Raw genomic sequence first — 14,011 nt, 5'->3', positions numbered from 1 at the left:
CTGCTTATTTGACACCAAAGCCATAAAGGCTCCATTTATTTTTTTAAATAATTGTAATTTAAATAATCGGTGCCTAATTTAAAGGAACGACGTTTTCTACCACAAACTGGGGTAGGGAAAGTACCCACAGTTGTCAGTACTACGTTTTATAACGTTGTCTCTACCTTTCTATATAATTGAGTTTAAATATTTGTACTCAGATCCTTCAAACATCTTTACACGTAGAGTCATATGAATTTTAAGACCTACATGAAGTCACGCGTCAAAATATTTGGAAAAATTGGTGAATCAGTTCATTTCCGAAAATGCAAAGCGCAGTACAGTTTTTGCATTGCACAATTAATACTATGTGATAATAAATTTGATAATACTAAATTTTTGTAGTTTTTACCTCTATCAATTTCTCTTAATTAGTATTATATAGGCCTATCGTTTTATGTAGGATAACCCAATAAATCCCCCCCCCCCTCGTCTGACTACCCACCCGAGATTAACACGATCCGCCGGCCCTGATTGTAACCTTTTCAAAGCGTAAGGATTATAAGAATTTTTGCATTTTTGTGTCCGCTTAAGGGGAAGACTTCAGTGGCCATTGTCTACTTTCGCACTATTTCAAGCTGAACTCTTTGAATTTTGTATTTTAACTTATAAAACTAATAGTTCTGTGTAGAACAGCCTCTTGTTTAGTGATTAAAATAATAATGAAGATTTTAAATTTAAAATAAATTAAGTTATTACGTTTTAATTCGGACCCCCGGAGCTGAACAAGTTGGGTAAGCGCCCAAACTATACCCTTTAGTTAGGACCTTATATCTCGTTAACTATTTAATTTATTAAGTTATAACAGGAATTCATACTTCTACTTGGAATGATTATCCGTCCGTACCACGTAAGGTAAGCACACTCTGACGGCATTGGCCCCGCCTACGAGAGAAAAAGTCCCCTTGGCGCACGCTCCACCCTCACGATGTTGTTTGTTAAGATAACATAGTGACGTCGAAAAAACCATCGGTCACATCGAGACGAAAATCTGCCGCGATAAGCATTCCAAGTAGAGGTATGGATTCCTGGTTATAAGCATAACATTATTCAGTGTAACACAGAATAAGTTTTTTTTATTCAATCAAACATTTCGAAGTTAAGAATGTACACCCTCGCAAATAGTGCAAAACTGAACAGGAGGAGGACCGCGAGATTGTCCGTGTCACACAAAGCCGCACTTATAGCATTGAGTGACATTGACGAATTATCTGACAGGACAGTTCATCTAGCCCATGTTGACTTTTCCTTTCGTATGGAGCAGATTTTTAAAGGCACTGGCAGGAGGGGTACGACCCAATTGGGGTATTATCTTTATCATTTAAACAAAAGCCAGACGTGAGACATATGGCAGGGTCAGGAGAACATTTTGGTTAACAATCGTATCAACAATTGTATCAACAATTGTATCAACCCCCGAAATGACGACACGAAGAAGGAAACGTTTTGGGCAATGACAGTCAGTTTGTTATGAAGGTCAGGAGATGTTTCTTGGTGGTTCTTAAGGGTGGAAGTGTCAGATTTGCTAGAACATCGAACGACCAAGCCTTTGCCACTCCGTCAAGGACGGATTTGTTCGACTCCAATCTGGGGATAAACCTTCTGCTTAATGAAATAAGCAAATGAGTCTTGGGAGAGGGTGAAATCCGTTTAGTACACAACGAGAATGTTTGGTTGGATGGCTTGTCGGAGTCGTAGGCTTTGGGATCGAGTCAGTCGGTTGATATTTAGAGAGTTAGAGTAGGTAGGTCTACGAGATGTCAAAATTGGAAAGTTGTTAGTAGCTGATGAAATTCTAAGTACTGAGGCGTATGAGGCCTGAGGGCCCAGTGCAGAGACCTTTTTCAGAATCGCCAAATAGCGATCCCTCGCTAAATTAACAGAAAAGTGGTTTGGTTTCGAAAAACACGAACTTCGCGCCCAATCGGTGTACAGAGACATCTCATCGCTAAAATAACAGTAATGTGGGGTATAAAAATTTCAAAAACCATGCAAAAACAACTTCTTTATTCCAAGTTGTAGAGCTCAGGAAATAAATTGAGAAGAAATGCTTTTAAACCTAATTTATAAAGATAAATAATATATTGTGATAAGTCAGATTCTTTGAAATTATTCGAACGTGAGTCTCTAGCTCATTATTGCTTTCCGAAAAATATTTTGTCAAACTCTTGTCAGAACCCAGGCCCATTCTCGATCACGATTTACGAAACACTAAAAGAGGCCGGCATTACAGGTAAGAATAAATTATAATAAGGAATCTTATACATTAATACTTTGGCTAAATTCTGAGCCCTAAGAGTTTTTTTATAAGTCCTTATTTGCTGTTAGTAAACATTTAACTCAATCTATTTGACAAAGTAATTTAAGAATACTTAAACTAGCACCCCGTACAAAAACCCAAAATACCCCAAAACTAAAGGTAAAATACTCTTTCAAGCTAACATCAAGTGGGTTATGACTAACGACATGGTGAATGGTTTCAGTGTACAAAAGATCCTTAGCTGAGCTCCCTTTGCTATCAACCAGCGCTTACACCGATTCAAACAGTTTCCATCTACCCAAGAAACCATTCCTCAGGTAGACTATTAGTTGCGATGAAAGATGCATTGAAGTATTCGAGTCTATTTGGTGTTAATTGGGTGTTTACCAAGTTAATTTTTTGATTTGCCCTACAATGTTATTCGAATGTATGCTCTTGTACAGGGTGGCCACGTTACCTGGAAAACTTGGAATTTCTGGAAAACTCAGGAAATTTGAATATGTGTATAAAAATCAGGGAAGTGTCAGGGAATTTTAAAAATTAGTCTAAAAATCAGGGAAATGTCAGGGAATTTAATTTCGGTTGCAAATAGGAAACGTTTACTAAAATATAGATTAAAAAATACAAAATCTTGGCACAAAATAAGTCAGGGAAAATCTGCGGAGATGGAAAAGAAGTCAGATAATTTGATTGTGAAAAAACTGTGGCAACCCTGTTGTACCATTTTGTAAAATTTCTACCTTGACTTGGCTGTATAAATGAGTCCTAGGTAGTAAAAGAACAACTTATATCAAATCGCCGATGATGTTATCCCTGGACCATTGCTTTACGTGTTGACGATATTGGATAATTAGCTAGACACTACTCTTCAACAATCACAAAATTTATTTATTAAATTTATTATTTAAATTAGTTTAAATTATTTTATTCTTTGATTTCCCATAAACAAAATGATATAGTTAATTCTTTTCTGAAACTGTTGGCTTGTAATAGTAATGAAACTAATTTTTATGAAATATTTTCCAGTTGGATTTAAATTGGACATTATATCAAGTCGTTTTCATAATGAAATTTCCCCCATTGGAAACTGACTCGAGTCGGCCAGGTACATTGTTCGTTTTTACGGATACTTTTCTAGGGCTACGTCTTTTATTGAACACACAAAACCAAAAGTACAATCCACCACTTTAAAACACTTATACCGAAAACCTTTTGACGCAGCGTAAATCGAGTTGAGTAACTTCTTCAACACGCTGAATAGTGAAGAAAACTCCCTAAAATAATTACCGCAAACTGACTTACGGCACTTTGGTATTTGCGAAACTGGGGAACAGTTGAAAAATACACCCAACAGCGAGGGGTACACGGGGAGGGGAACAAAATCGTTATTTTTTGGCTCGTTAATCTCGTTTAATACCGGCGAGTAGCAAGAACAACAAGGCGAAGTCTGAGACGGAATAAAAAAATATATATAAAAACGGAAATGAAAAATGTATCGTCTGTCTTTGACGTTGATGTATAAGAAAAACCTTCTCTTAACTCCATAATCTCGCTTCGGATCGGCAAGGTCCCCCTTTTTTTACTAAGACACCCCCCGCGCGCCAAACGAGGGGGTGGCAAGGGGGAAAGAGTGGCGTAAAAAAGGCCATCGGAAGAAAAAAAAGGCAAAACTTTTAGAAAATTGGATTTTCTTTAAGCGTCTCTATGTCCCTTCTTCTTTTCGCCCTCAGTCGGTCGCTTGAGTCGGTGGCTCGGCGCAAACTGGAAAATATAAGCCGAGCGTCTGTAGTGGCGCGATAACTTTGTAATCTCCAGAACGGAGCCTTTAGCGCTCTCTAACTTCGGGGTATTTTTCGTGGCCTGCCCCTCTTTTAATACCCCTAGGAATATGTACACCCTTTTACGCGTCCCTTAGCTTTAAATAAGCGTTTCTTTTTTGGCCCTCTAGTTGGCCCGACCTTTCCAAGCCCCCCTTTTTTTCCTAGTTCCCTTTTTTCCAAAGCTTAATTTCTTAACGTTGAGGGAAATCCGTTAATTTGGGCAAAGGCCGATGACGTTGTTTCGATCCATCAAGCGCCCAGTTTTCGCTCCGAAGTTTGGTGAGCGCCTCACCCGACGCTGTTGTTAAAACGCGGGATACGGTACAATCAGCGGTGCCTCAATTCGTTGCTAGACAATACGCGTGTAGGAAGTGATACCAATGCACTCGTAACTGGAGATTGTACCGAGGAATTGGGGGAAGCTGAACCGGAAGTAGAACCTCCTCATTTTTTACCCCCATTACTTCGCTTCCGGCGTGCGGTGATCTTCAGATCTTGGCAACAATACCGAAATTATTGCCGCTTCCGATCCATTATATCTCGTAAAGCCTTTCGATCCGAGTTGTTACGCGTACCAGGTTCGCTTTTTTCCTCGACCTTGCTATCGCGACTCGACGAACCCAAAATTCCGGGAAAAAATATTTGGCGAAATAATTGATTTGTATACCATTGTTCGTGAATGTCATCGCGGTTACTTTCCATTGTGACAAACTTCCTATCAATTCGTAACAATGCGCGGATGGAAATTATTTATACTGGCAGGGTTGCCACACGTCAGGGAAAACAGGGAAATCAGGGAAAAGTCAGGGAATTTAAAAATGGGCCTAAAAAGTCAGGGAAATGTCAGGGAATTTTAAGAATTGGTAAAAATTCAGGGAAAAGTCAGGGAATTCAATTTTATCTTGGCACTTTTTGAAGGTAATTTAACTCTAGATCTATGACAAATTCGAAATTCTTTCCACGATTATCATTTATTTCCTTAAATGGTTGGCTAATTTTATCAACATTGCAATAACCTTTTTACTGAAATATAAGTTCATCTAAATTTATTAACTTCTGATAAAAGTAAAATATAAAAGAAAAGTTTGGCATTAATAAGTCAGGGAAAATCTGTTAAAATGGTCAGGGAAAACAGGGAATAGTCATGAAATTTTAATCTGAAAATTTTGTGGCAACCCTGAATGCCTAGCCATGTGCGAGTACTCGATTTTGCTCGAGTACTCGATCGAGTATCGAGTCGAGTACTCGACTCGAAACTTGGCAAGTCTTTTTTAAAAAACTCGAAAACGTTTCGAGTCCCCATTTAAGGCTTAGGCCTAGTTTTCCGAGTACTCGAAACGTCTATTTTATCCAAGGCGCTACTCGTGAATTTTGAAAAAATCTGGGGGGAAAACGTTACGTATTTTTTGTTTCTCATTCCCATGATCGCGCTGAAAGACCCCAAGGCTCTTATTGGTCAGGGAGGAAGTGTTAAGTTATTCCTGATTGGATATGGTGACTGGTGTTTTAAGGCATGCGTAGTACAAAAATAAAACCAAAACTAAAAATGAAATTTGAATAACAACGGACGACGTGAGTTTTTGGCGGTTTCAGGCTCACAATTGTCAGTCTTTTCTGAAGTTTCCCCTCGACGTTTCCACTGGTTAATTGACATAGGCTTAGTAAAATTTTCATAACTATTCCTATTGTTTAAAGTTGGTGATATTAAAATGACTTCTAAGAAACGAAACAGAAATGATTCTTTCCATGAAGAAATTTCAGAGCCAAGTTCATTTGACAGTGATAGTTCAACAGATTCAGCTAAAAGCTCTGAGGATGAGGACCATAGTTCGCAACAAACTGATGTTGACATTTCTTTAACTAAAGCAAAAAAGAGTAAGGTTTGGAAATATTATGAATTAATGGATAAAGATAAGGATTCTTCAAAATGTTTGAATTGTAATACAATATTAAATTGCAAAACTGGTAACACATCTACTATGAGAGCTCACCTACGAAGCAAACACCATGATATTTACCAGGCTCTAATCTCTGAAGAAACTAATGTTAACAAAGTCAAAACTACACAACCAACCTGCAAGAGTTATGTGCCAAAACTACAAAGTTTTCCTAATCGCATCCCAGAGCTATTGCAATCACCAAAGCAATTGGAGAGATGATGGCTTTAGATCAGTTTTAAATCAATGCGAACCAAGATATCATATTCCCAACAGGACAACATTCTCCAGAAACATTGTTCCAAGTTTATATATTGAAATGCAAAATAAAATAAAAGTAGATCTGGAATTGGCTCTCAAAGATATAACCTCACTGGAATCATTGGCCTTCACAACTGACTTTTGGAAGTCCAAATCTTTGGAGCATTTTATGAGCTTAACATGCCATTTTACTAGAAAGGATTTCACCTCCGCTGCTTACAGCCTGGCATGTTTCCCATATACAGATACACACACAGCGGAAGTTATTCGAAAGACTTTAAGAGATCTCATGGAGAAATATATTCCTCTGCAGTTCCTTGATGGGTCAATTCCTCTTTATTTTGCGACGGATAACGGACGTAACGTATCGAAAGCTATAAAGGAGTCGGAATGGACGCATGTAGCATGCTTCTGCCATACATTGCAATTAGGAATTCAGGACGCAATATCAGAATTGAAAATAAAGGAAAGAAAAGTGGGAGATATCTTGAAAAGGTGCAGGTCGATAGTAGGACATTTCAAGAAAAGTGTGGTATCTTCCAATCTTTTACAACAAAAACAAAAAGAATTGAACATGCCACCAAAGCATATTATTCAAGATGTTGATACACGGTGGAATAGCACCTTTATGCTGCAAAGATTATATGAAGTAAAGCAACCACTTTCAGCAGTTCTGTTAGAAAATGATAAGGTGGATAATTTGTTAAACTACGAATGGAAAATAATAAACACATTAGTTGAAGTTTTGGAACCATTCGAAACAGCTACGCAGGACCTCTCCGGAGACAGATACCCAACCTTATCAATGGTCATTCCAGCATTACATTGTCTCGAAAGTTAATTAACAAGATTAGGCTCATTACCACAAGACCATGCAGTAAATCTAGCCAATGTTTTTCTGAAACATTTAAAATCAAGATTTAAAGGTTATCGCAATGATGCCTTGCTCATTAAAGCAATGGTGCTAGACCCGAGATTCAAGACCATTCTTTTAACTAAAGAAGAAGAGAAGGTGGCAGTTGGCATGATTAAAAGAGAAATTTCCATTTTATACGGAGAAGAAGAGCAAGTAACAGAAGAGAATGCTGTAAGCAGTTCTAGTTCTAAAACAATAAAGAGAAATAGTTTATGGAGACATGTGGGGAGAAAAATTGATCATTCTAAACAGAAGAAAGTTGGCTTGAGCGAGCAAGTAAACCTATATTTTGAAGAAGACGTTGTACTAAATGATTCCAATGTGTCCGAATACTGGCGTAAGAGTCAATTAAAATATACACAGCTTGCTCGACTAGCTAAAAAATATATTGGCATACCAGCCACTTCAGCATCGAGCGAGAGACTTTTTTCAGCTAGTGGAGCTACAATGACTGAAAAAAGAGAGCGATTACTACCAGATCATCTTGAACAGCTAATTTTGCTACATGTCTACTTGAAAAACCGAAAGAAACTACAATAACTGCATAAAGAATAATATTTAACGGTAAAGAGACTGAACTATTAAATTTTTAAATTGATAATATAATTATTATTTTGTATTACAAGCTGTGATATTATAGTTGAATCAGATATTTCAAATGATCTCAGTGCTCAAACTTAACTTCCTTAAGTCTCTTCCTACAATGTTTTTTTAAAAATTTAAAAGTTTTAAATATTATATAGATTTTCAAATATCTAAGCTCAGTTCCAAAAATAAAAAGTATTTTTATTTGAAAACATCCAAATATTGTATCATTTTAATTAAATTTTCAGTTCAATAATTTTACCCACATGAATACTCGAACGCCAAGCCCAACTACTCGAGTACTCGAACGCTAAGCCCAACTACTCGAGTACTCGAACGCTAAGCCCAACTATTCGAGTACTAAGCCCAACTATTCGAGTACTCGAACGCTAAGCCCAACTACTCGAGTACTCGAACGCTAAGCCCAACTACTCGAGTACTCGAACGCTAAGCCCAACTATTCGAGTACTCGAACGCTAAGCCCAACTACTCGAGTACTCGAACGCTAAGCCCAACTACTCGAGTACTCGAACGCTAAGCCCAACTACTCGAGTACTCGAACGCTAAGCCCAACTACTCGAGTACTCGAACGCTAAGCCCAACTACTCGAGTACTCGAACGCTAAGCCCAACTACTCGAGTACTCGAACGCTAAGCCCAACTATTCGAGTACTCGAACGCTAAGCCCAACTACTCGAGTACTCGAACGCTAAGCCCAACTACTCGAGTACTCGAACGCTAAGCCCAACTACTCGAGTACTCGAACGCTAAGCCCAACTACTCGAGTACTCGAACGCTAAGCCCAACTACTCGAGTACTCGAACGCTAAGCCCAACTACTCGAGTACTCGAACGCTAAGCCCAACTACTCGAGTACTCGAACGCTAAGCCCAACTACTCGAGTACTCGAACGCTAAGCCCAACTACTCGAGTACTCGAACGCTAAGCCCAACTACTCGAGTACTCGAACGCTAAGCCCAACTACTCGAGTACTCGAACGCTAAGCCCAACTACTCGAGTACTCGAACGCTAAGCCCAACTACTCGAGTACTCGAACGCTAAGCCCAACTACTCGAGTACTCGAACGCTAAGCCCAACTACTCGAGTACTCGAACGCTAAGCCCAACTACTCGAGTACTCGAACGCTAAGCCCAACTACTCGAGTACTCGAACGCTAAGCCCAACTACTCGAGTACTCGAACGCTAAGCCCAACTACTCGAGTACTCGAACGCTAAGCCCAACTACTCGAGTACTCGAACGCTAAGCCCAACTACTCGAGTACTCGAACGCTAAGCCCAACTACTCGAGTACTCGAACGCTAAGCCCAACTACTCGAGTACTCGAACGCTAAGCCCAACTACTCGAGTACTCGAACGCTAAGCCCAACTACTCGAGTACTCGAACGCTAAGCCCAACTACTCGAGTACTCGAACGCTAAGCCCAACTACTCGAGTACTCGAACGCTAAGCCCAACTACTCGAGTACTCGAACGCTAAGCCCAACTACTCGAGTACTCGAACGCTAAGCCCAACTACTCGAGTACTCGAACGCTAAGCCCAACTACTCGAGTACTCGAACGCTAAGCCCAACTACTCGAGTACTCGAACGCTAAGCCCAACTACTCGAGTACTCGAACGCTAAGCCCAACTACTCGAGTACTCGAACGCTAAGCCCAACTACTCGAGTACTCGAACGCTAAGCCCAACTACTCGAGTACTCGAACGCTAAGCCCAACTACTCGAGTACTCGAACGCTAAGCCCAACTACTCGAGTACTCGAACATCTATTTTTAGGTAAGCCTAAATACTCGAATACTCGAAAACAAAAAAAAACTCGACTCGAAACTCGATAAGGAAATTTTAGATACTCGAGACTCGACTCGAAACCCCAAATTCAAGACTCGCACATGGCACTGAATGGGCATTTTAGTAAAAATCGGCATTGAGGAAGAGCAATGAAATCCGCAGAGATAAACGCCAAAGACCGTGAAAATTTATAGAAATTTTGTTTTCAATGTTAATTTATTTGTAAAAGAACCTTCATTACGATTATTATACATCGATAAATGTTTACTAAAATCCTTTTTTAAGTCAAAATAACTTATTTTTATTATTTTAATTTCATTGTTTTATTTGTTTTTTATTCGAAGATCTATTTGGTGTGAGTTTCGCGTTTTAATTTTATTCTCGAAGTCATATTGGTTCGAGAATTTCGTCAGTTTTATCATGACTTTAAATTTGTTAGGGTTTAGCTTTTTTGTCCCCTTTTTATTATGGACGTTTTTACGTTTTATGGTATTTTATCAAAATTACTGGTTCTGAGTTTAGCGTTTTACCTACGGATTTTAAATTTACACATAAACTTGAAACTTGCTAATCTTCGCATGCAACATTTTCTTGCGTACAGTTTTCATTGGTTAGACGCTACCGTCGGAAGGGGAAAATTCGTAAATTGTCTTCCTCCTTTCCGTAAAACGTTTATCGTAAAGGTTCGTCCAACGAAATTTGTACACAACACGGCGTTAGCGTGTTTAAAGGCTAGCTGCGTTCTCCTTGTATTGGTTGCTCCTAGCTGTGATGAAGTTAATCGTGAATACCTCCCGGTAAACTTATTTACAAAGAGCAGTGGCGAATTAAAAACCAACGTGCCCCTTGGCCTGAGTTCTATTAGACCCCACTGACCTTCATGTATCCTCGTTTCGGTTCACCTACCTTTAATAATTAAATTAAATATCTATTAAATTTGTACATCGACAGTACAAAACCTTCAAGGATATACACAGCAATATTTTACAATTTATAAGAGGGACAGTAGCATAATATTTAGAAATTCATAAGAGGGACAGTAGCAAATTATTTAGAATTTCATAAGAACAACAATAATACAATATTTATAAATTCAAAAAAGGGCCGATATTACAATGTTTCTAAATTCAAAAAAGGGACAATATTACAATATTTCTAAATTCAAAAAAGGGATAATATTACAATATTTTTAATTCCATAAAATGGAAAATATCATTTAAAGATTACAAAAAATAAACTCGGTTATGTATAAAAACTTTAAACAAATTCAGTTTTTAAGCTTTAGAATATCGTTATATTTACACGCGAAAATATCAATTTTGTCACCGAAATCATTACAGGTCGTCTGAGATTTAATGTTATTTAACTTTTGTCTGGTTTTTATAGTAGGTACGTGAAATTTAATTGATTGAGTGAGATCGGAATATTTCGAGTTACAAATAGTTTTTTTTTTGAAATATCAATTCTCGTTCTATATTCGTAGTCGTAAGGCAGGTTTTTCAAGGAATGTGTGTGTGCTAGTTCAATGAATTTTATTTGCACGTTTTCTATTTTTGTTAGTAAATACTCAGCGCAACCTCCCCAGGATAGCATATCGAAAGTAAGTTTCGAACGTAGGCTGAGGTAGAGCATTTTGAAACAGTTAAGTTCTTTGGCTAGACGGAGGATTCCAAACAGCGTTCTTTGAAACTTGCATTACAATTCTCAAGTCTTTTCGGGTGTTGGTTTAGGGCACCGCAGTGGCGTAGCTGAGAAATCAGAGGCCCCCCCGCAAAAATATTAATGGGGGCCCCTCTTTTAAATTTGTTTTTAGTGAGCGGGCCCTGCGAACCATCAGCTACGCCACTGGGGCACCGCTTTTACGTTATAATAATAATAATAATCAGCTAGGCTAATGCCCAAGGCACTACCATAGGCCCAAGTCATCTAGTGACTTTTAACAAGTCCTGTCTTTAAGCTGAAGCACGACCCTAAATACTCTTTTTACAACCGGGTGTCCAAATCGGTGATTTTTAATAAATGACTATCTCGACCTTGAAAATGGGTATCCTGACCTTCAAAACGGTTATCTAAAAAATTTACTAATATCTTTAAAAATAATTTCTATAAACAGGACTATTTCGACCTTGAAAATGGTGATCTCGATCTGTAAAATGGTGACCTTTAAAATGAAAATTTGGGCTCCCCAACTTTACATAAAAAGAAGGGAAATTTATAACCAACAGTATTACAAACCTGATTCAAGTTTGGATATCGACTTAGTTCTTTGAAAACAAAAGCACTGTTTCAAATACGGGAATATCCTGTTTTTCCGGGTGAGAAGAAAACGTAAATTTTTTTTTGATTCGAAGTTCGTTGCTCCGCTTGGCTAGATTCTCCGGGTCCAGTTCCCCGCTGGATTGCAACCCTTTCCCTTATCCTTGGAAAACATTCGAGCCTTGTTCAAATGAAATCCAAAGAACGTTTTTCCGTTTTCCGTTCTTTGAGAGAAAAAAAGTGACATTTTAAAACAAGGCTTTCCCCTTTTTGACCCTCATCCGGTTCAGTTTAGACTGTTCTTTTGGTGGAGCGTGCGCTTTTCTCTTTGGCACTCTTGACCCCTGAGACCCTTTTATTTTCTAACAAGAGAGCCTCTTTAATACTCGACTCCTTTTAGCATGACGGCCCCCTTTTTCAGCGCCAGTTGATGTTTTTCGTCGTAGATTGAAAGTCCTTTTTGTCCCTTAAGTTTTCAGGGGGTATAGGTCCGTTCTTTGAGATGAACTCAAACACTGAGAGAATCCCCGGTGACCGCTATATTTGTATTCTTTATTTACACAGCGCTTTTCAAATTTACAAGCTGACGAAATTTTGAAAAAGAGGTTTTATTTGAATGCTAATTTTTGTTTGTTTGTTTAACAAAATAAACGTACCGCTTTGTAAGCTAGCCATATAAATAAATGATTTACTATTTTATAAATTCTGAAGAAAATTTCGATTTCACAGTTTCGTAATTTGTGAATTTCAGAAATAACGGAAAGTTTTCTAAAAATTATTTTTTTCACCGATAGTCATCAGAGAAAGTTGTAACTTGTAGAGCGTACTCTCGAACCTACAAATAAAATGGGATCCATCGAAAAAGGTAAATTTTTACTTCGATATTACGTCATTAACAAAAACCAGTTGGTACTACCTAAAATAGTTTTTCCATTTCGAAATTAAGTTATAACAGGAATCCATACCTCTACTTGGAATGCTTATCCTGGCGTATCGCGTATGGTAAGATCACTCTGACGGCTTTGGCCCCACCTACGAGAAAAAAAAATCCCCTCTGCGCGCGCTCCCCTCTCACGTTGTTGTTTGTTAAATTAACATATATAGTGACGTCAAAAAAACTGTCAGCCACATCGAGACGAAAATCTGTCGCAATAAGCATTCCAAGTAGAGGTATGGATGCCTGGTACTACTAGCTAAAACACAATTTTTTTTATAGAAACAAGAATGGTAATTTGAAAAATTAAGATAATTAGAACGATAAAAGTTGTAAAAACCCCTCTTTGAACTTTGAAGCAACGAGGATAGAAAAAAACCAATACTCGACGAGTTTAGAGAGCTGCTTATTCGATTAATCGGGTACCCGAATCTGCAATTTTTAGGTACTCGGTAATCGACGAGTATTCTCCAATTAATTATTCGAGGTCGAGTTCGAGTACTCAACCTCAAAAAAGGCCGAGTACTCGATGATGTTCGAATACTCGCACAGCCCTACTTATATTGCTTTTATTTTGAAATCTTTAACTTTATATTTTTATTATATATATTATATATTGATATTACTTTGAAATATTTTATTTTTATTACTTTTAAATCTTATATTGTTATTACTTTTAAATCTTATATTGTTATTATTTTGACATCTTATACTTTTATTACTTTGAAATCTTATATTTTTTTACATGTACTTAGAAATCTTATACTTTTATTACTTTGAAATCTTATATTGCTTTTATTTTGAAATCTTATACTTTTATTACTTTGAAATCTTATATTCCTTTTATTTTGAAATCTTTAATTTTGAAAACTTTGAAATCTTATATTTTTATTACATTGAAATCTTACATTTTTATTACTTTGATATCTTATACTTTTATTACTTTGAAATCTTATTTTTATTTTTTGAAATCTTATATTGTTATTACTTTTAAATCTTTTATTTTTATTACTTGGGAATCTTATATTTTTATTACTTTGAACTCTTATATTTCTTTATAATTTTCAAATTCAGATTTTTATTATTTTCTAATAACTTTCAATTTGGGATCTGATAAATTTGAATTTTCGATTGTGATAATTTAGTTGTAATTTCGTCAATAGCCCGGGCGGGCTTCGACTGCCCGCACCTCCAAATAA

At 37.4% G+C, this 14,011-nt stretch overlaps 1 protein-coding gene across 1 annotated transcript; it reads left to right on the top strand.

Moving 5' to 3' along the window:
* Positions 1–5,828: 5,828 nt before the first annotated feature.
* On the top strand, positions 5,829–7,158 carry LOC149923081 (E3 SUMO-protein ligase ZBED1-like). The gene is made up of 2 exons (XM_090162344.1): positions 5,829–6,173; positions 6,244–7,158. The coding sequence occupies exons 1-2, from the start codon at positions 5,829–5,831 to the stop codon at positions 7,156–7,158; spliced, it is 1,260 nt and encodes a 419-aa protein (XP_090018470.1).
* Positions 7,159–14,011: the final 6,853 nt, after the last annotated feature.

This window comes from Leiobunum rupestre, chromosome 11 (genome assembly GCF_980474605.1).
Source record: "Leiobunum rupestre chromosome 11, qqLeiRupe1.1.hap1, whole genome shotgun sequence".
Taxonomy (NCBI): domain Eukaryota; kingdom Metazoa; phylum Arthropoda; class Arachnida; order Opiliones; family Sclerosomatidae; genus Leiobunum; species Leiobunum rupestre.
This window is presented reverse-complemented; position numbering and strand designations above follow the sequence as displayed.

Bases quoted from the DNA above. Each gene is read 5' to 3' on its own strand.
- LOC149923081 (XM_090162344.1), top strand. From the start codon at position 5,829: ATGACTTCTAAGAAACGAAACAGAAATGATTCTTTCCATGAAGAAATT. The intron at 6,174-6,243 runs GTCAAAACTACA...ATCGCATCCCAG, and splicing joins AAGAAACTAATGTTAACAAA to AGCTATTGCAATCACCAAAG.